Source organism: Eleginops maclovinus, chromosome 12 (assembly GCF_036324505.1).
Source record: "Eleginops maclovinus isolate JMC-PN-2008 ecotype Puerto Natales chromosome 12, JC_Emac_rtc_rv5, whole genome shotgun sequence".
NCBI classification, from domain to species: domain Eukaryota; kingdom Metazoa; phylum Chordata; class Actinopteri; order Perciformes; family Eleginopidae; genus Eleginops; species Eleginops maclovinus.
In genome coordinates, this window is record NC_086360.1 from 14,995,822 (window position 1) to 15,017,773 (window position 21,952).

Genomic DNA, 21,952 nt, shown 5'->3' on the forward strand with positions numbered 1-21,952 from the left:
CCATTATTTATGTTAATCCACTAACACTCAAATAAATGTAGAGGAGTAATGATAACTTTCGAATGAATTGTGGGGACGTGTACGTAAAAATGAACTGAACATTAAATACCAATCTTCAAAGTACTTTACTCTATAAGTACATTACTCAGGTATTATATTAGAGTATTACTACTGAAGTGCCAATTCAATGCTGTTTTTTTACCTGTACTGTTGGGTAGTTTATTGTACATAAATACAATTCAAATAGCTGTCGAATAAATGTAGTGGAATTAAAATTCATATATTTACCTGCGAAATGTAGTGAAGTATAAATATAAAGTAGAACATTAAAATGTATTTTAATGTAGTACTTGAGGGTACCTTCCACCACTGCATTTGAGGCCAATGCAGAATAAGGTCCAACACTAGGTGGTGTGCGATGCCCAGGAATGGAAGAGAAGTCAGCGCTGCAGAGACAGCAGCTCCAGTTCACACAGGCACACAGCCCTCCTTCATGCTCCTGTTCATCAGCAGAGAGTGAGAGAGAACACGGACCCCCACTGATAGAATCTGATTTATTTCCTATAATCTGAAAAACATACATCTTACTTTGCTTGCACTCTGAGAAACATATATATTCAGTTATATGTAAAGTCATACAGTTCTAAAATGACATTTTGACCAGAGTGACATATCTATTCCTCTATTAATGAATCTTGACTGGAGATCAATACAATAATTTATTTCATGGCTACTGGCATAAAATGATAATATCACATACATACACAGATGCACACGCACAAAGCACTTGTACACACATATGCTTTGAACTCGTTTGTGTTCCCTTTTCTTGGAATTACACCAGTATGGCATATGGCATGGACTAAGATATCTCTCTGACTATCTTTCACAAAAACACTGCATTTTGACATGATAATACAAGATCAATCAACACCCAACAGTTAGCAGGAACAGCATATAGTACGTGAATACATTTGTACAAAAGGTATACACAAACAATACACTATAATACGGAATTTGTCAGTTCAATATGGCAGGTACACACACGCACACACACACACACACACACACACACACACACACACACACACACACACACACACACACACACACACACACACACACACAAAGTCACGCATTCAGAGGCTGCAATTACCATTAAGCATACACTCACTTTTTTTTTTAAAGAGATTGTACATCAGTTTCAGAGCCTTTCTGACCACTCACTCACATACTGCAGATAGAGTCATTGTACTCGAGCACAGGAGAAACTATGTACAGGGTTTCATTCATAAAATATTGCACTTATTGGCCCATTGCATCTCACAGCACGTGCTATGATGATGCGTCTAAATCTGTAACACAGAGTGATATATACACTATCTTATTATATAAATCTACATAGATAAGTCAGAACTGGTACATGCAATTTTGGGGAGTTTTTATTCAACTATGCAACAAACAACTGACGATGCTAGAAGGAACTGTATATGTTTTGGCACAAATGTGTTTTTTTTATTATAAATTGCAGAACTGAAAGGCTTTCTGCAATGTTTGTACTATATGGACTTAGGTTTAAGACCACTGCAATGCTGTATATGCCTTCATTCATCTTTTGAACTATTGTATATCTATGATGTTTTCTACGCAGCTTACTCAGATTCAAACATGACATTTTAGCATGCTGAATTAAACAATATTTGTTTTAATATATGGCTGTTTATTCCATGCCAGAGCTGATCAGTTGTTGTATAGCATACACTGTGCGGTGCCTTGTCAGTGTGAGATTTGTGTTAAATGAAATGCTGATAATTGCTATTATATGAAGTTGGGTTCTATCTCTAGATAAAACAGCACATATGATTGATTTTTTTGGCAGCATGCTCATTGCATCAAACTATAAAGGGACATCTTAGAGGCTAAACACATACGAATAGTTGCTTTTACGATTTACAGCTATACTTATCAGGGAAATCACACATCTACAGACAGCAAAACGTGGAATACTACTCACATCAACATTAAATGTACTGGATTCATTCAGAAGTTAGCATGACAGGGGAACTTACAGAGGCCGTGTGGGAGATGCTAAAAGGCCACTTTTTTATCCAAGGTAGATGATTTTTTTTAGATGACAAAGTTGCAATCAGAGATAACACTCACACTCATGCAACCCACACTCACTTACTGTACAGTCACACCACAGCCACACACTCATTGCACAACAGAAAGTGGCTACGTCCTATAGTGCACTAAATCATAGATTTGGCAGCTTTAGGAGACAAAATGATTCTAGAAAAGGAAATTACATCCTGTTCAAAAAATACAAATTAAAGCATTCACTGACTCAATCCCTTTTTTATCATTATTCTAGGTCTTAAATATTTGTAAAGGTCTTTCCCTCCCACTATGACCATACTAACTAGCTGAAGAATGAGAATATTGTGACTCTATATTCTAGATATCCTGTGATATTACATATTTTACAATAGCCATGTCTGTTTGTATGGTTATTTGCTCTTGATATAAGGTGATAAAGTTAAGAGTTAATACGACGGCATTTTGTAATTCTACTACTAAACAGGGTTTGAGCCGTAGTCCAAAGGAAGCAGCACTAGCAGGAGTGATAAGGGAGGACAAAACTGTGCACACTCTACCACCTGACGGACCTGCGCTGCCCTGTCTCTGCTTCCTGACATCCGTCACTAACAGTTGCATCCTGACTGCTGCAGGGGCGGAGCGCTGTCTGTGAGTTTGGCAGTGGGAGCTCCTGTGGTGACGGCCGGATCCGTGTCCAAGCTGTCGGACATCTTGTCGCAAATTAGGTCGACGAGACGTTCAAAGGTCTGCTTCACGTTGACGTTGTCCTTGGCGCTGGTCTCAAAGAATTCAAAACCTTGGAGAAAGGGAGACCATGTAACGTGAGAAAATACAGGGCAGACTAAAAATATGTGTAAGGAAAAGCTATGATCTTTATTTGAACATAGCTGCTTCTATTTGGCGGTATTATATGATACATTAATACTTAATTGTCAGATTAAGTATGAATTTTTACCTGCATCACTAGCACAGTATTTTCATGATATCCCAAAAGGCATTAGGGTTAAATGTTGCTCCAAGGCTTACCCAATTGTTCTGCCAGCAGTCTGCCATTGTCCACTGACACAACCCTCTCCTCTTCCATATCACACTTATTTCCAGCCAGCACCACCTGCGCATTATCCCATGAGTAGGTTTTTATCTGGGTTGACCTGAGAGCAATCAGAAACAAATAAAGAAAGTCAAATAAATGCTGTCGCTGAGTTTTTAAACATCATCTCAGGATTTTTTTTATGTTTTGTGAGCCTTTTTGTTGGACAGGATCCTAAAAGATCCTAAAATAGGAAATCTTAAAAGATGCAGAAAATCTTTCATAAGGAGAAATTCCCATTTGGAGCAGGCATGAACAGTGATCACTTTGTGTTCGGCGTCGGGAAATGTAATATTTGAGTCACGGATGGCGGCGGTAGCAAAGTAGGTCAATTCCGGTCTGTGCTGAAATATGTCATTGTTCCCAGATACAGGTTAAATGTGCTATTTTGCAGATAGTTCTCATTGATATTTGTCATTTACATTGCCTTTCATCTTTTCCTTTAGATGTTGATCTTTGGCTCCTGCTAACTTGTGATTGGTCCTTATCTGTATGTGTTGCAAGCAGTTTACTGGATAGTGAAGCTACACAAGGTATTAGTTATGGTAACCGACACAACATAAGACATGTTGAGTTATGTTGGAGTGATGGCTAACTCCACATAAGATGCACACAAGTGAATCAATTTTTGAGGGCTGTGTATTTAGGAAATTAGCTTATTATTTGCTAGATATGGTAAATGAAATGAGGCATTCCATTTTCCTGCATGATAACAATAATAATGAAATGAATCACTGGAGAGGTGCTCACACTGTTCTAACCTCCAAACTCAATTTGAGAAAGCATTTAGGGAACAAATATCTCCTGTGGTGTTGCAGTGTGACTAAAAGTAGGGCAGCTAACGCACCACAGGCTGCAAACAGCAGAGAAAGAGCCAGTAAGACAGAGAGAGGAAGAAATGAGGAGTCAGGAAGAGCGCAGCATCATTTTGGCACTCCTCCTCCCTCTGTCCACTTCTGACTTGTTTCACCGTTTCAGATGTGGATCAATTTGCCGATAATGTTCTGTCAGAGAACATTGTGTTTGCATACGCAGCCAATAAAACATGTGGATTTACTCATGCTCTTTTTGAACAACTCTATGGAGAACAAAGGAAAAGAGCAACAACGAAAGTAAATGCGTGGAGATTGTTGCTATAATAAAATGTCTCATGTTTAGCATAGCTCTTCATTTGCATGATTTCTTTAAAGCCCTACATTTGATGTCAGCATTACAATATTTCCCTGTCTTGTCTCGGTCACAGGCAGGAAATGAGCACGTCACAAGCTTAATTCAGCCACAGTCGGTCGGGTAAGGAGACGTTGCCATGGCAACCTCTTTTTTTCTACAACCTTGTCACAAGGAACAAGGGAAAGAGAAAGTAGAATTAAAGCCCGTGGCAAAGGCAAAAAAGAAGAATTCTGGCTTTATGAAGGGTAAAAAGGGCCTCTCCTCTCGACACAGCTGAGTAATTTGCACACTGTCAGCCTCTCAGATTAATGCTGGCCATGAGACAATTGTCTAAATAAATCAAGATACCTCGCACAGAGAGTACACACTGAATATTCCGTTAAAGTGTCAATGAGGCCTTAAAAGGACATAAGGTGGGTCGGGCTTCAACCTCTCAAGAGAGCTCTGTTTTGTCTATGTGTTGTTTATGACTGGAAATCTATTTTAATACAAATCTGGCAGATGATGTAGAGCATTTTAACACAATTCAAGATAATAAAAGTGCAGCATCCCACTATTATCTCCGACCTTAAACAACCCAAACGAAAGAACGCCAGGCTTTAAAAACCGTATGTGCGTAACTCTAAATGCAGCTGCTCTAATCGTGACAGGTGCTTTCTGAAGCAGCTGTCAAGCGCTGCTAGGTCAGTGATGAGGACCGAGTAGACACTGGCCTTAATACTGACAGTCATGGTCCTACAATGGGTGCAAGAAATATGGAATGCAGGTCAAGTGTCAATGGCAAAAATACCACCATCTATATCAAGTCTGTGTAAGTCATATCACTATGTCCTTGCAGCTGAAACAGCAACATCAGATTATTAGAATATTAAATAGATTATTGTATTCTCCTATAGTCTCGTTCGGCTGACAGGTACAGCAGCCATAGGACAGCAGGTTGTAAACAACAAGGAAAACGATTATTTCTTATCAAAACACATTTAGGGGGTCAAAGTGTAAAAAAATCTAAACACCTACTGTATATTTCTAATTGAACTTCCTCTTTGTTTCACCAAAGCTCCGCCGCTGTGTGTTGCGCCATTTTTATAGAGCAACCACCCTAACCCAAAAACCTGGTTCGTGCAGCCATTTGAACGTGGTCCTGCAAGTCCTTTTACAGACACGGATGCATCATCACAATCAACAACATTTAGGCTTGGCGCTGAGTTGCTCTTCAGCCTGCAGACACTTTTGTGACTCATAAATGGAGGAGCGCCATGACCTTGACAAGTTTCCCTAAGATCTCCAAGCCTTACAAAGATGCATGCATGCACAAAACACAACAACACTGTCACATAACAGGGAGAGAGAGAAGTGCGGCATCTGTTTGGGGATGGGGATCTTTTCAGATGTGTCTTAAAAAATATGTACAATATCAAGTCGGCAGGATATCAAGTGAATAGCAACAAACAGGAAGTCCTTTTACTGTTATTATTCTGAATAAAGGAGTTCTGATCTGATTCTTACAATAGTTCAATATAATCCCAAGATTACACACAGATATTACAATTTACATTCAGAAGGAAATTGTCGAAAACAGCCCAACATGAACTCAGAAGCACTCACCAGTCCTGCACAGCGCCGAAAGACTCCTCGTTGGTGATGTCGTACATTAGGATGAAGCCCATGGCCCCACGGTAGTAGGCGGTGGTGATGGTCCTGTAGCGCTCCTGGCCAGCTGTGTCCTACACACAGACAACATGATTTAGCACCGCTGTTAGCCCACTGACTGTTATTCACACTGGAGGCTCAGCCACATTGACATGACCCTGCAAAGCACATATATGCTAGTCCATAATGATAAATGAGAAACCACATACATAATTAATCTGCAGCTATTTATACATACAGTACTAAGAGATTCTTTAGGTCAAATATGAGCACAATTTTGGATCTGCATTTTAGATTTACTTATGGCTTTGTTTGTTGTGTTTTTGATGTGTAAATAATCATTATGCTAACTGCCTCACTGGCTTTGCATTGATGAGATGCCAAAAACACTGATTCAGTTTTGGCTGATGTGATTGATCCTTTCCTCTCCTCGCTCAGCTGTGTTAAACACTCAATGGTGCAGTACTCACAGCTCAGCTCATGCATGCATGCATTTCTTAGGGAAAAGGATAAAAATAGAGATGAAATGATTTCAACATTGGGAAAATGATTGCTGTTCATGATAAGGCTGAACTAATTGCTTGAAGGAAAAGCCAGCAAGTGATTACACAGCATTCAATGAGCAGTACATTGTACATAGATTACCCTGGAAACAAGCTCCCACTGCAGTATTCGCAACTAGATGTCAATGAAAATGCTAATAGCTTACAATGCAGAAAGATGAAGCTGTTCTGAAGTGAGTTTGTCCATGAGGACGGGAGAGAAATGTGAGCTAAGGAAAATATACAGATATGTGCATTTAATGTGTTATATATAATGAATCCCAATGATGTCCTTCCTGTTTGTACTGTGCTGTGGTTACACCCACAACAAATGTGTCAGCAGGCTTCTGTGGATCATGATGGAGCACTTCTGGCTGCTCCACTTGGCTGATGTTAAACAGAAGCTGGACAGGCAGCACTGGATTGTATTTAGCACAGTGGTTTTCCTTCTGTCAGTGAGCACATGGCTGAAACAGTGTGCCTGTTATAGCCAGAGGACAGCTCTGACCTTCACTTCACAGAGACAGAGATCACAGCTTGGGCACACACACAGCCAGGACCTTTTGTCGGTTTACAATAACACCTAAAGTGCATGTGAATGTTTGCATTTTTAATGGCTGCAGCTAGTGTGTGTGTGTGTGTGTGTGTGTGTGTGTGTGTGTGTGTGTGTGTGTGTGTGTGTGTGTGTGTGTGTGTGTGTGTGTGTGTGTGTGTGTGTGTGTGTGTGTGTGTGTGTGTGTTGTATAAATAGCATTTTTTGGTGGAACTGCATAAAAGGTTGAAGAATTTTTATTGTTACTATGGATGTACCATGTCATAAGACAGTATGTCTAAGCTACATGAACGCTGTGTTAACCTCAGCATGTGCTTTTTCCATAAGATATTGATTGTTGTTCGAGGGTCTGAAAATGACCTTTGCATTTCAAGGCTATTTCTGTGAGCCGAATCGCCTATTCTCAGTTAAAAATACAGGACGGAAAAAGAATAAAAATGCTGAGTCCCGCGAATTGGAGCTCCTGCCAGGACTCTGCAGCTCACTAGAAATCAATCCAAGAAGCTGACTGCTTCAAGTGGAGAGGTAGAGAGTGGTGTCTGGCACACGCCTCAACTCCTTTTCATTCAGTAAAGTGAGTTTTAGACTTTCACAAGGTTCCTCTTGGCAGCACTCAGTGATGTGCTTTATTCATTTCAGCCTAATATGAGAACAGGCACATCTCTATGATGCATTTTGACACTTTTATTTCTCCGCAGATTAATAGTGAAACTAATGTAAATAGCAAATAGCCATCACTTCAAATGGCCCCTTACTTTAAGTCTGAGCTCATATTGAGCCCAGTTAAGACAAATAAAGAAGGATTTATTGGATGCAAGGAAAATCCTTTTCCTTACTGAATACTAATGATGAAAACACATTACCCCAATTAGCCAATCATTCCACTGTACAAATCTAGATTTCCCATCCTGCTGGATTGCTTCTTTTGGCGTCTTAATGTGATTAGCCAACACCAAATGTCTGGGGGTGGCTAATTTCTGCAAAGACACCGTTTATAACAACAGAGAACTAAATCTCTGAAGGAAAGCTGCCATTTGGTGAAGCAAACAAAAAAATTACAAAAATAAAGAGAAAGAGAAGATCTTTGACATATCCATCCCCGCTTCTTCAGAGATATTAGAAAACAATCTGCTTCTGCAGCTCAGATGAACTCCTAATTAAACAGCCGCAGACATTCATTTCCCACACATTCAAAGAAAGGTGTTGCTTTTTCCCCGCTGTGTGACAAACTCACACTTACTAATCTCCTGACAGTAATGTTAAGCCTTCCATCTGTCTCCATATTACATACTGGTTTGTTAAACCTAGGAAACACAATACAGCCTCTCTCGAAGCGCACACAGCTGAGGTGACATGTTTTAAAGACATGGTCTAGCTAGAGTTAGGAAAAACATCACCTGACGAGTGTTAAGGTCCTTTTTGTATAAGCTGATATTTTTAAAGATTGCTTGCAATGAATTTACTTACGTGTGCATATTATAATGCAAAAACAAGAGATGAAAAGGGAAGTGTATTCAAGCTTTACAAGCAGGGATGAACTTTACTCAGAGATTTTAAAAAACTGAATTAATGTATAGGTGAGCCTGTATACGGAGGACTTTTTAATGGCCCGTATACAGCGATCAAGTCCCAACCTGTCACAGGCTTTGAAATATATTGATCCACTGAGAAAGATATGGGCAGGGGTCAGGAGAAAGTGAGCTCTGGGCTTAGATTGGCAGTGTTTTACAGACAGGAGTCACTCTGCAGGAACACAAAGACAGAGAATGGAGGGGGAGGGAGACTCTGAAAAGCTCCTACCCCCTTAGAGCTGAGTTAGTCCTCCAGGAGACCTTGGAGGACAACAGGAAAAGAGATGTCTTCCACACATTAGCTATGTTTCAACATGCAAATGCTCTCCATTTCACTGATTAAATGGAAATGTGTGCATGGTTGGAATGACGAAAGAAACTGTGACATGAAAAGAAACCCACAGTTAATGCTTGATGTATTCTGCTGTAGTCTAAAAATCGTCCTTCTATAAATAAGCATCTTTAAATCATCTACAAATCCCATACAGAGCTTGGCTTAATAGAAAGATTAACAGGGAAGTGGCAGGTTATTCAAGAGTTAACAGCAAATAAGTACGAAATCATGTTGTGTGGACCAGCCAAGGACTGCAGGATCAACAAAAGTAACATATCTTTAATAGCTTTAATAGACTGTTTTATCTGGTAGGGTCAGGAATTAAACATTGTGTGGCTAACTTCTTAATAACTTAAGCTTGGATGTTAATATTTCATACCCAGATCTGTAGTTTGATCCTCTTGTCATTCTTGTACACAGTCTTAACTTTGAAGTCGATTCCCACTGTGCTGACGAAGGCCGAAGTGAAGGCGTCATCGGCGTAGCGGAACAGGAAGGACGTCTTGCCTACGCTGCTGTTGCCAATGATCAGCAGCTTGAACATGTAGTCAAAGTTTTGGTCCCCCCCCCTCTCCCTTCCCTTTCGCATCCTGAGTGGCAGCCATCTGCAAAAACACAAAAGAGATGCTGAAAAGAATTTATTCGTAGCTTCACCTTGAGCTACTGTGAAGCTTTTCAGAGCTGTGCTGCAAAGATTCTTATAAGAAACACATTATTTGTTTGTCAGTTGACTGTGGATGTTATAGAGTCCAGTACAGGCTTGCTGTGCAGGCCCCAGATCAGAGGTGACAGAAGGCTGTGTCAGGCGAATCAGCATGACCAACGCAGCAAGCTGTTGTATTGATGAGTATTAGTTAACCAGGATTTTAAAGACCTGACTATGTCTTTACTGTAGCTATAATGATTTTTTAAATAAATATTGTTATTGCCCCTTTTCCCTTAAAAGCACATACATACAAATAAGATAAAGTACTTGCATCGAATTAACAAAATACACCCATATGTATTCGAACAAAATATGTAACTAAAACGTACATTTACCAGTTTAAATATTGCAAATAAAAGTGTGACATGTTTTTTTATTTGACATATTTAACAAATAGCTTGTATATGAGGAAGGCAAGGCAATTTCACCAGCCATTACATTTTCTTCCATTTTACAGCTATTATGTGCTACTGTAGGCTATCTTTCACCTGGAAAAAAACACATTTACACCGAGCATTTGCGTGCAAGCTGTCAGAGGACAAAACTACTAAGATGCCAAGAGCACAGTCATCTTTGTTCCAAGGTGAATGTTTCCAAAAAGCCACTGCGCTTAAATACCAAACATGGGCAGCCGAGCTCTCCTTGTAGCAAAGCAGTTATAAAAGATGCCGGAGCTCGATCCTGCACATCCTGCACCGGGTTAATGTTTGCTTCCGTGTATGAAAGAAAATACCACCGAGGCAGCATCACTAAGGACACCGCTTTAAAAATAGCAATGCAATGCTGGTATTTAAACAAGCCACGATTAAAAACAGAAATCCAACATGGAATTATACGATATAGCTGAGCAGGAAGCTACATGCCAGCTAATGCTAGTCGAGCAATTCTGGGCAAGAGGTCATTTTATGTATTTATGAAATTCTTCCACATAACTATAAATAAATGAGAGTAGCGAAACGCGTTGAGGACATTGAGAGAACAAACCTGTGTTGAAGGCCTTGGCTTTATCTTTATCTTTCCTGTTTTGCAAATACGGTTTTAGTATTTGTGTCTAACGCAGGCGTTGGTCTCTCCCCCCTCTGTGTCTTTTTCTCTTTGAACGCCGACCAGTTTCAGCACCTGGGAGCTGTCCTCTCCACTTCGGATGTGGCACGCGCCCGAGCTGACGAGGCTGCCTCGCGTGAGATGAGCACGAGCATAGGAAAGTGCGTGTCATGCGTTTCTCTGACGTAAACGATACGGTCTAAAACATGGGGGTTGTAGTTTTTGCACGGTGGCCAAAGGTGTCCAAAGAACAGATTATACTACATTACCCAGCATAAAGCACGACACATCTGTCAGCAGCTGTGTAATATACTCAGGAAGCGCAGGGAAAGCTTTGTAGTTTTGTATTAAATATGCATCACCAACACGAGAAACTGCAAAACATGGATACCACTGTTAACTACACCTGATATCCACGGTCTAGGGTTGAACAATTTCATCATGTCCCTATCTCTCTCCCCCTGGCTCTCTCCATGGTTTTATAATAAAATCACGCATCTTACCTTCCCATACAAGTCCATTTTGAGTCTATTTTCAAATTCACTCCAGTACCTATAATCAACTCCCAGCTGGACTGTATAATTTCCCTTTTTCTTTTTTTCAGGAAGCTAATACAATGGCCTCGATTTTTTTGCGTCACTCTCGGTTGGTCTTGCCACCCCCACCCCCCCTCCCCCGCCCATGCAGCTCCGCTTCAGAGAACCAGCGGCTGAGCAAATAAGAGAGGCCCTGAGTGCTGATGAATATTATTATTGTCGAGCCTTTCAATGAGAGCAAGTGCAGGATGAGGCTGCGTTGGAAGTGAAAAAAAAACAGCATGTTTGCAATTATAATCACATCGGCCCTCTTTGGGTTTAAAGCTAAAATACCTTTCACATGCATAATTAACTTGAGAGGCGCAAATGCGGAACTGTACCATTGTCATGTCAAGAAGGTGAGGACCAATATGTTTATACTTAATCTCCTATAAGTATCTCATATGAGGATATGGGGAGGGATGCATGGTGTTGACTGGCAGCCCTTTGACTGTGTGTGTGTGTGTGTGTGTGTGTGTGTGTGTGTGTGTGTGTGTGTGTGTGTGTGTGTGTGTGTGTGTGTGTGTGTGTGTGTGTGTGTGTGTGTGTGTGTGTGTGTGTGTGTGTGTGTGTGTAGGCGGCTGAGCGCGCAGCAGAGAGGCGGACCAGGTAGGCTGCTGCACCATGTGTGTTTCCTCACATTTTGATTGCCAGTAAAAACTTCGAAAATGTTCCAAAGCTGTACATATTTGTGTAAATAGCTCGTCAGTTAGAACATTTTTTAGATTTGGTGGTTTACTGGCATAGTTTCATCAATGTTGTCCAAAAACTGAAATCGTACAACTCTGTTGGTGTGTTTGAAACATAGCTTTGTACTAACTTGATGTTTTCCTGATGTGGTGGAGCTCCTTAGCTTACCTTTCCGAAAATGCAACTGATTGATATACAAATCCGTCTTTTCAGACAGTTTCAGTACATGACCTACGCGTGGTAAACAAACTTTTCTAGAAAGCTGCTATACACGAGGAGGCCTCAGTGGCACCATCTGCTGTTAGACATGGTGCTCTGGTGATATTTTTGTCCATGTTGTACTGTTGCCATATAAGCATAACTGACCTGACCTGAAGTGAAGTGAGCTATATTTATTTACACAGATAGACTGTTGGTTATTTAATCCTTCTGAGCAACCTTGCAGTGTTTTAATGTCACAGCTTTCCTAATATGTATATTTTTAGAAAAAAAGGGTTTAAGATCCCCTCTTGACATATATTTTTCTGATAACATAAAGGCAGCAGTAGCGTTATTTAGGAGCAGTTACATAACCATTGATAAAAACAATTGTACAGATGCACCAATGTCAACCATGCTGGTCAGAATTGTACTGTTGTCCTTTTTCACGAATGGGACTAGTTAGTCTGCTAAATGGTCCACAAATATCAAATATCCTTATTATGTTCAAAGTTCTGTGACTGTATCTTGTGTCGCTATCACCAAAAAATCCTCCCCAGAGACAGAAATATAAACTTTTGGCAGAGTATTAAAATCACTTCTGTGGTGGTTCCTGCTACAGTAAGTGTCTCTAGCAACATTATGACGCACACATTCTCACAAGCTGAAAACAATACTAGCTCTTCTGTCGCAGCTGTTAAAAATACACACCCAAGGCATCAGTCAGTTTGTTGTTTTGCACCCCACCACAGCATAATGCACCCTCTGCTTATTTTAGGCTACTATTTAATATTCCAAATGATACAAACTCAAAGGAGTTCTTGAACCCATTATTTTTCTATCACTCCACTCTTTAATGTGTTCCTCAAAATAACAACACAGGGAACAGAATATGGGATGGATCATAGATGATTATCTTCTTGTGTTTTTTTTATGTTTAGTGTTTCAATAACTTTATGTTTGATAAAGTTATTACAGGCTTCAGTAATCTACTTCCTTTACTTTATTTTTAACCTTATTAGTGACAGTTTGTAATGGAGGACTCAATTGAGGTGATTCTGCAAGACCATGGAAAGGTCTTTTCTACCAACAGACCCCACCCCGTCCTGTCGGCCTGCACAGGGGCTCTGCTCACTGGCCTGTATGGAGTCTGGAGAATGTTTTGTATGCCTGGATCCCGAAAAATCCCGTTGAACCTATTGGTGCTTGAGATTTCCTTATTCTGTCTTTACCTGTTTGCTACCTGCTTGCTTTGCCTTTATTCTACCCTTTCAAATGGTGCATGTTTTTGTGAAGGCAAAGAGAGAACATCACTCGCACAATAACAATAATTTTTGGGTATATAACCGTTCAATCATTAAGTTGTTTTTTTTTTAGAACTGTGCCATCCTCTATGTTACTTATTACCCCTCAATCTGAACTGCATTTTGTCCATTGTTGTAATGTAATTTATCAAGCAGTTGTTCAGTTCGCTGTCGGTAGGACAAAGCTTAACAAAAACTGGATGATGATGATTTGAAGCAGATCAGAATTTTATTTAGACTGCATTTTTTGATGCATGTAGAATCAAAAAATTGTTTTAGCTTTTCAGTAAGAAAAAAGCCATATTTAAGCTAATACTAAAACGTTTAATATGCTTTTTTTTGCCTGCCAGAGTCATTTGAAATCTAAAAGCGAAATGTTACATTATCAGAGATTAAACCAGGTTTGATAACAGCTAGAGATTGGAAGCAGCCCTGCAGATGTGTCACTTACATGCATTATTACAGAGACTTGTATTGTGACTTGTATTGAATAACTTAGTGTATATGCTCTGGTCCAGGTTCCTTATTTGCCCTCCAGTAAAGGTCAGACAAGGAACATTATGCAGCTGCTTGAGGGACGAACAGGACGCTTAGCAGATCTCGGATCAGGAGATGGAAGACTGGTAATCGAGTTGATGTTGTTTCAGGAAATAATCCATTTAAATGTTTCCCAAAACTAAAGTTAAATTCTTAAATTACTAATTAATGTGCTTTGATTTGGTTCTCCAGGTTTTTGCAGCCTCTTCTGCTGGCTTCCAATGCACAGGGTTTGAGATCAACTCAATTTTAGTGGCCTATTCCAGGAGCAAGGCTCGCTTGACAGGAGTGACCTTCAGCCAGGCAACCTTTGTTAAAAAAGACTTTTGGAAAGTAAGGTCTTAACAAAATGACTGCTTTCTCAAGCCTGGTCAAAGTTGGTGAATTGCTACTGCATTGTTTTTCTTTCACAGTCTGATTTGTCTTCGTACAACAATGTGACAGCTTTCCTTTCACCAGGTTTGGTGAGTATTCCTCCTTATGAAGATTTATGTATTTTCCTTCCTGTAGATTTCTTAATATGTATAGATCATATAGCATACATAATTTATTATTGGCTTACAGATGGAGGTGCTGGGTGAGAAGCTGTTGAAAGAGCTTCCTGATGATGCGTGTGTCATCACCACTCGTTTTCCTTTCCCCAACTGGCCACTGCAACAGTCTGTTGGCTCTGATCTTGATGAGACTTTTGCGTATGACATAAGCACTGTGCGCTCACAGCTGAGAGAAGGAACCAAAATTGTGGATTATTAATTCACAGTCTCTGGGTTATTTTATCTTCTAGCACATCATTTGGAGATATCTGTCAGTTATGAGCACTGATCAGGTGGGATCCTTTTGCAAAATGTTCTAATGAGGATTAGAAGGATGACAGGGACTCTGCCTTGCAACATGTCAGGATGATTTTGACATTACTTATCTTCTGCAGTAATTTATCAAACAGTGCACATCCAGAGCAGACTGAGCCTTTGTAATATTGCTGACAATTTTCTTATAAATCCCATTGTGCAACACTATTTAAAATATTGCTGCTGCTCTCTTTCTAACACTGATTCATTTTCAAATAGTTTTACCTCCACATCAAAGTTAATGACATGTTTCAGCTAAGTGAGGTACATGTATGTCATTCTATTTGTCCCACTTTGCTTTTGTGAGGTAGTAGTAGATAGGTTGTCCAGCAGTGGCTCAGTAAGTAGGGGCTTGGACTGGGAATTGTAGGGTCGCCGGTTCAAGTCTCATCCTCCGATTCTATTCTAGGGTTTCATCCTCCGATTCTATTCATAAGTTGTGCTTGTGTTTATTTATGTAATGAACGCCTATGCCTCCGGCCATTCTGAGATTTACTCCATGGTTCTCACAGCCACTGAAGGGTAGGCACAAAGACCGTTTTATGTTGTGCACAGACTACAAAAAGTATCTGTATTCTCTTGACCTATCCAAAAGAAATGGAAGCTCTGCACATAACAACCTAATAAAGTATCAGATGTCAGTGTTCCATTGTAGTGCAGTATAGCCTTTCGGTGAACATAGATTTAAAGGCTGAGCAGGTTTGTAACCTTTACACCAGCTTCTTAATATCATCCATTATGTCCACCTGAGGGTGCTAGTGATCCAGACTGAGTTTGGTGCAAAAACACAGAAGGATGTGAGCCTGAATGGAATACAGATAATGGTATCCTCTGCATAATAGACATTCTATTAAAAAAAAAAATGCATCAGACCTCCAACGGATTGATTTATATTTTGCACACAAATATGAAAGGTCGATTCACGTTCCTATATTACCTTGATAAAATATGTAAACTAACGAACATGTATCTTTGTTATTGTTGTGTATCGCGGCTGGTGATGCAAATAATGACATTAATCCTTACAAAAGATTAAATTACAGAATCCACAGGATGTCTTTCCCTTAGATTTCATGTTTGTGCCATCATCAACACCAATGCAAGGCAATCGATGTCAGGAAGACCTCATGCTCTGATTTCACACCGTGACGTCAGACAGAGGGCGGCAGACAAAGGGGTTGGGTGGGGAGGGTGCCAGTGTATAAAACCTCAGAGGCGAGCTCCAGGCTGCATTCTGAGTGCGGGACGACTAACCACCTCTAATGGAAGTACAGAAAAACACCGGTCCCCAACAGACAAACAGCAGTATGTGTGAATCCACACAAAAGTCGAGCGAGCCTCGCAGAAAGAAGTTGGATGAGCGCAGTGCGCCCTCAGAGATGGCCAGGATCATCACTGACCCTGCTACAGGGAAGTGTTACTGCCGTGGGAAAGTTTTGGGAAAGGTAGCGCAAGTTTCATCTCGTTTTTTTTTTTATGGATTTACCTTGTAGACTGAAGACACGGCATGTTAACGTAAGTGTTTTTAATCTTTCCAGGGTGGGTTTGCTAAATGCTACGAGATGACTGACCTCTCCACCAGCAAAGTTTATGCAGCCAAAATCATCCCGCATTCGCGCGTCTCCAAACCTCACCAACGAGAAAAGGTAAGCGCGGAGCTCTGGTCCCGGCACGCACTTGTGCGCCTGGACAGCAGACATCACAGAAATACCTTTAGTTAAAATCGTGACCATTATGTTTCTCCCCTGCCAGATTGACAGAGAAATTGAGCTGCACCGAGTGCTGCACCACAAACACATTGTGCACTTTTATCATCATTTTGAGGACAAGGAGAACATCTACATCCTGTTGGAATACTGCAGTAGAAAAGTAAGTTAGTTGGCACATACTAAAGACTCTAACCATTGACATTTGTTCTTGCAGCAGCCGTGCTTCACATTTTGATAACACCTGCATTGCACCTAAAGTCAATGAAGCAGCACTCAGTCTGCCCTATACTATAAATGGCCTATACTGTGTTTATTATTGTCATGATTCAGCAAATCTACAGTTTATAAATCCTTACAGTATGAGAATAAAAGAAAACCGCAAAGTTAGGTTTGCTCAGAGGGAACTGTGTTTCTATAGACAATTACACTACAGTAAACAACTCTTTAATATTTCTCTTCTCTATATTTTGTCTTTTTGCAGTCATTAGCCCATATCCTGAAGGCTCGCAAAGTGCTAACTGAGCCTGAGGTGCGTTATTATCTCAGACAGATAGTATCTGGACTGAAGTACCTACATGAACAAGAGATTCTTCACAGAGACCTTAAACTCGGTAAGGAATTTAACTGAGCAGTGACACACTGCATTGCTGAGACACTTTATACACAATTGTAAAGATGCATTCTGTTCTGAATACATCAGAGGATCAGTGCAGTATCCTTTCATCCTGGCTTGAATATCAAGTGCTCATCATATCATTCCCATTCTTCCCTACAGGTAACTTCTTTGTGAGTGAGTCGATGGAGCTGAAGGTCGGGGACTTTGGTCTGGCTGCCAAGTTGGAGCCAGCGGGGAACAGGAGGAAGACGATCTGTGGAACTCCAAACTACCTGTCCCCTGAGGTGCTCAACAAGCAGGGCCATGGCTGTGAATCAGACATCTGGGCCCTGGGCTGTGTCATGTGAGTAGCCAAACTATAGATACACAATTTAGTTCTAAAAAATGTTTTGTTTATCAGTCAAATACTGGATAATCAGCTAGCTTGAAGAGACCCATTGGCATCATATTAAATGAGCTTGTGCCTTCCTCTTTTGCCTATATCCGCTCACGTTTGCCCTTCATCCTACTCCAGGTACACCATGCTGTTGGGCAGGCCACCTTTTGAAACCACCAACTTGAAGGAGACGTACAGGTGTATTAGAGAGGCACGTTATTCCCTACCCTCCTCCCTGTCGCCACAAGCTAAGCAGCTCATCACCAGCCTGCTAGCTAAGATCCCAGAGGATCGACCAAACTTGGACCAAATTATGAGGCACGACTTTTTCACACAGGTTAGACCTCATTATTGCCTGTCTGTCTATTGGGCTCACTGTGTGTCTCACTAAATGTCACTGTGTAGGAGTATAATAGTGACCCTTTTCCCACCAGCCGCACACTGACCCACTTTTCTTCTCCACAGGGCTTCAGTCCAGAGCGTCTGCCTGCTAGCTGCTGCCATTCAGCACCAGATTTCCACGTCTCTAGTCCAGCCAAGAGCTTTTTCAAGAAAGCTGCCGCAGCGCTCTTTGGTGGGAAGAGGGACAAGGTCAAATACTACGAGACACTGAGTGAGTATTATATAAAACACTGAGCTCTCATGTACCATTTCAAACACCACATGTCACAGCAGTTCTTTATCTTTCTCGCAGCACAATTGTGGTTGCTGCAAGAGGCACTGTTAGTTTATAAAACAATTGCAAGCACAATTCACATTTAAATGTATACTGCTCTTATGTGTTTGTGTAGTGTCAGGTTAAAGGGTCTTGTTCTGATATGTTCTGTGCTTCATTACCTTTGATAGATAAGTTGACAAAAGAGGAAGAGGAGATCTACAAACTGCAGCACGACCTGGGAAGAACTGTTATCAGTCAGCCTGAGGTAAGAGATCATTCAAAACAAACTGACGCCATCCCTTCAGATATCATGTTTACGAGAATCTAAGCCGTAACTCTTAAGCTGTATTAAAACTTTCTAACAAGCACAATTTTAGAGGAAACTAAAAGCATTTATTTGCAAACCTTTACTTGGGGGAATGCTTAGTCATAGTAGGAAGAGATGATCCAAATTTACAGTGTTTAACCGTAGCATCAATGATTCTCACTTTCAGAGTGGAAGTCTACCTCCGCCATCTGCCGAAAACCCTGTTGGCCCGGCAACGGAGAGCCAGTCCCCGACTACGCGTGATACCATCCGTCTGATTGTCAGGGGAAGTCTGGGGAGCTGCAGCAGCAGCAGTGAATGTGAGTTCTCCAGCCTTGCTTCTCAGACACAGATACATTGCTGATATTTTACACACAGGAAAATTGCATTTACGCAACAGCTAGAGTGCGATACTAGTAGTGTACTGCACTGAGATGATGTCTAGCTAAATGTCGCCTGTTGTTGTTCTTTAAGGCCTGGAAGACAGCACGACAGGGAGCGTGGCTGAGACTGTTGCAAGCGTGTTGAGAGGATGTCTAGAGAATATGCCTAAAGGTGAGTCTATTTGCCAATTCAAAGCCTATACATTTAGTTATTGATCAAATGATTCCACATTGAAAGGTTTTGTTATACAAATAAAGGTCATTATTTGTATTTGACCTTGAAATGTCTAAACAGAGAAATGTGTTGATTGAAGGACTTAGAAAGTAATGTAAATACATGTTTTATTTCTCAAAGATACACTCGATGATCCACCCATATTCCCTCCCAGTTTACTATCGTCTGTGTGACCGTGAAGGACATATTGATATTTTGATAAGCTGTTGGGGCTTTAACCAAAGGATTTATAGTGGCTTCTTCAGTTCTTGAAATGGTCTTTGTTATTGTATTATAATCCTCCTCTGTGTTTTCACCCTTTAGCTGATGACATACCTCAGGGCTCAAACAGCTGCACTCTTCAATGGGTGACTAAATGGGTGGACTACTCCAACAAGTACGGCTTTGGCTACCAGTTGTCTGATCACACTGTGGGAGTTCTCTTTAACAACGGCACTCACATGAGCCTCCTGCCAGACAGAAAGTATGCACCATTCTATGCTTTCACAGCACTCCACCTTCAGTTTCACAGTTATTAGTCACTGCATATAATGGAGATGGCTTGTTTAAGCATGCTCTAGTACATAAAGAAACTTTGAAGAACCTGTTAGTGGTTTGACATATGTACTAAATTGCAGGGATAGCTTGAGTTGTCGTATGAATTTGCAGGCTACTTTTCAATTAGAAAAAATGTTGCTTACTCCTTTTCATTGACACTTCATTTTGCATTTTCAAGCAAGAGCAATATATTCAGTCAAGAATACCATCACATTTGAAATGTCAGTTTATGTTTGTTCTCTTTATGTAGTGTTTATCTGAGTGGTTGCATAACTGTTTTCACCTCCTTATTTCCATCTCTTCAGAACCATCCATTACTATGCAGAGCTGGGACAGCGCTCTGTCTTCCCCACTTGCGAGGTACCTGAACACTTTGTAGGCCAAGTGACTGTGCTCAAGTACTTTTCACACTACATGGAGGAGAATCTTATGGACGTAAGTAAATATCTCTATTCTCCCATTTCTCTTGCTATTATGTTTATTTTGTCATTCCATCCCCTGAAGCATTATAGCATCTTTCATGTTGCAGCCTGTCTAATCCTGCTGTACTTGTTTTGCTTTCTTAGGGCGGGGACCTTGTTAGTATGGCAGATTCACACATGCCCAGACTCTACCTGCTGCAGTGGCTCAAGTCGGACCGCGCCCTTATGATGCTTTTTAACGATGGCACATTCCAGGTAAACACATGCACTATCACAGGAAACCCAGCAGTTATTGAGTATGAATAGAGGTGCACCTTTAAGGTGCATTGCATTACACTGATGAAGATCATTAAATGATAATTAGACTACAAATCATATGAGGGAACAATAGCTTTCAAAATGAACTAATAAATGAACTTTTCTTATTTCCATAGATCAACTTTTACCACGACCACACCAAGATAATCCTATGTTGCCAGAGGGATGAGTACATGCTGACATACATCAACGAGGACCGTGTCTCAAAAACCTTCAAACTCAGCTCCCTGCTGACGTCTGGATGCCCCACCGACCTGCGGGAACGAATGGTGTACTCTCTCAACATGCTTCTGCAGAGATGCAGCTAAACCTACACTAATGTGTTTTGCTTGACATTACACACAAATCTACGCATTGTGCTGCTGCAGTGCTGCAGTGGAGCCATGATTCAGAAGGAATCTGTGTGGGAAGCACAAGATTAAGGGTAGACTTATGAAAAGTTAATTAACATTCCTTCATTGTTGCACCTCGAATGACTCAGCAGAGGTGAAAAAATACCATGGACAGAACAATGCTGACTGGAAATGAAATGTAGCACAATGACCGTGAATAGTAAAGGGCTGACTTGTATGTTGATAGTTGGAGGAAAGAAAACACTGAGCATGTTGGAGCGAGTATGTTGGTACGAATGTGAACCCAAGCCGTTTGGGTAGAATAGAGGGATGTTTGGGAAGTAAAGACAAATGCTGGGCTGGCACCAGCTCTAATGTGTATCGTCTAATTGATGCTGTTTTATAGAGAAAATACATAACATGATGCTCTGAATTTCACCAGGGCTAGACTGTGGAATATTGTAAATGATGTACAGTGTATGTCTCAGCCGCCTCAGCAGTGCAGACAAACAATTTGTTAATTTGTGTGGATGCTCTGGAGTTATGCTGTTTATACATGTATGTGTGAGTGTGTGTACGAGAGATTTGTGTGTAACATCACATTAACTTTAAAAACTGTGATTTATTCTCTTTGATGATGGATGGACTCGGCACATTGAGCTTGAGTGTTGATTGTAGGGGGGAGAAGGGAAGTGGAGAGAATTACATTTAAAAAACAGTACCTGGGTTCCTCTAAGTATCCCGTAAAGGCCATTATCACAGTGGTTGAAAATGTCCTGAATAACTTATTGTGTAAATACTGCAGTATTTATTTATTTAATAATAAAAAAGCATTTTCTAAAAAAAATCTACTCCTGAGTACTTCCGAGTCCCTCAAAATCTGTGGATGCCGGGTATTGATGTTTCTTTTAGTGCAGTTATACAAACATGAAAAGGAAGGATGTGTCCTTGTTCAACGTCTAAGAAGGTCCTTCTGAGAACATGTAATGTACAGTGTGGTGCGAATTATATAAACTACACTTTCTTCTGTGAATTTTATCTTTAATCTTCATCAGGAAATGGGCACATAGAGAGGAAAAGAGATACAGTATATAATAGAGGGCACATTGACAGTGAAGTTATCTATTCTCTGGCTCAATGCCTCATC

The 21,952-nt window shown here is 40.7% G+C and overlaps 3 protein-coding genes across 4 annotated transcripts; 2 read left to right on the forward strand and 1 right to left on the reverse strand.

Annotated features, from left to right (window-relative positions):
• Positions 1-540: 540 nt before the first annotated feature.
• On the reverse strand, positions 541-10,954 carry rab3c (RAB3C, member RAS oncogene family). Its single transcript, XM_063898259.1, has 5 exons — positions 10,701-10,954; positions 9,390-9,615; positions 5,966-6,084; positions 3,127-3,251; positions 541-2,896 (listed from the first exon to the last, which is right to left on the reverse strand). Exons 2-5 carry the CDS (start codon positions 9,597-9,599, stop codon positions 2,706-2,708), a joined length of 645 nt encoding a protein of 214 aa, XP_063754329.1. The 5' UTR covers positions 9,600-9,615; positions 10,701-10,954; the 3' UTR covers positions 541-2,705.
• A 571-nt stretch (positions 10,955-11,525) lies between these two features.
• On the forward strand, positions 11,526-15,075 carry si:dkey-190g11.3 (uncharacterized protein LOC567059 homolog). 2 transcript variants are annotated; one of them, XM_063897692.1, is made up of 7 exons: positions 11,526-11,694; positions 11,913-11,944; positions 13,246-13,425; positions 14,046-14,150; positions 14,257-14,397; positions 14,478-14,528; positions 14,629-15,075. In XM_063897692.1, exons 3-7 carry the CDS (start codon positions 13,258-13,260, stop codon positions 14,815-14,817), a joined length of 654 nt encoding a protein of 217 aa, XP_063753762.1. In that variant the 5' UTR covers positions 11,526-11,694; positions 11,913-11,944; positions 13,246-13,257; the 3' UTR covers positions 14,818-15,075. The 2 variants fall into 2 exon arrangements, with proteins under 2 accessions (XP_063753762.1, XP_063753763.1); XM_063897693.1 differs by lacking the exon at positions 14,478-14,528.
• A 1,026-nt stretch (positions 15,076-16,101) lies between these two features.
• plk2b (polo-like kinase 2b (Drosophila)) lies at positions 16,102-21,656 on the forward strand. Its single transcript, XM_063897691.1, has 14 exons — positions 16,102-16,357; positions 16,451-16,558; positions 16,665-16,781; positions 17,103-17,232; positions 17,397-17,580; positions 17,752-17,950; positions 18,079-18,226; positions 18,460-18,536; positions 18,766-18,898; positions 19,053-19,133; positions 19,500-19,659; positions 20,039-20,168; positions 20,300-20,410; positions 20,590-21,656. Exons 1-14 carry the CDS (start codon positions 16,175-16,177, stop codon positions 20,779-20,781), a joined length of 1,953 nt encoding a protein of 650 aa, XP_063753761.1. The 5' UTR covers positions 16,102-16,174; the 3' UTR covers positions 20,782-21,656.
• The last annotated feature ends 296 nt before the right edge of the window (positions 21,657-21,952 follow it).

Bases quoted from the DNA above. Each gene is read 5' to 3' on its own strand.
- rab3c (XM_063898259.1), bottom strand. From the start codon at position 9,599: ATGCGAAAGGGAAGGGAGAGGGGGGGGGACCAAAACTTTGACTACATG. The intron at 3,252-5,965 runs GTGAGTGCTTCT...GATTGCTCTCAG, and splicing joins TTCGGCGCTGTGCAGGACTG to GTCAACCCAGATAAAAACCT. The intron at 2,897-3,126 runs GTAAGCCTTGGA...CCTTTCTCCAAG, and splicing joins ACTGCTGGCAGAACAATTGG to GTTTTGAATTCTTTGAGACC.
- si:dkey-190g11.3 (XM_063897692.1), top strand. From the start codon at position 13,258: ATGGAGGACTCAATTGAGGTGATTCTGCAAGACCATGGAAAGGTCTTT. The intron at 14,151-14,256 runs GTAATCGAGTTG...TTGGTTCTCCAG, and splicing joins GATCAGGAGATGGAAGACTG to GTTTTTGCAGCCTCTTCTGC. The intron at 14,529-14,628 runs GTGAGTATTCCT...ATTGGCTTACAG, and splicing joins CTTTCCTTTCACCAGGTTTG to ATGGAGGTGCTGGGTGAGAA.
- plk2b (XM_063897691.1), top strand. From the start codon at position 16,175: ATGGAAGTACAGAAAAACACCGGTCCCCAACAGACAAACAGCAGTATG. The intron at 16,358-16,450 runs GTAGCGCAAGTT...TAATCTTTCCAG, and splicing joins GTGGGAAAGTTTTGGGAAAG to GGTGGGTTTGCTAAATGCTA. The intron at 20,411-20,589 runs GTAAACACATGC...TTATTTCCATAG, and splicing joins TTAACGATGGCACATTCCAG to ATCAACTTTTACCACGACCA.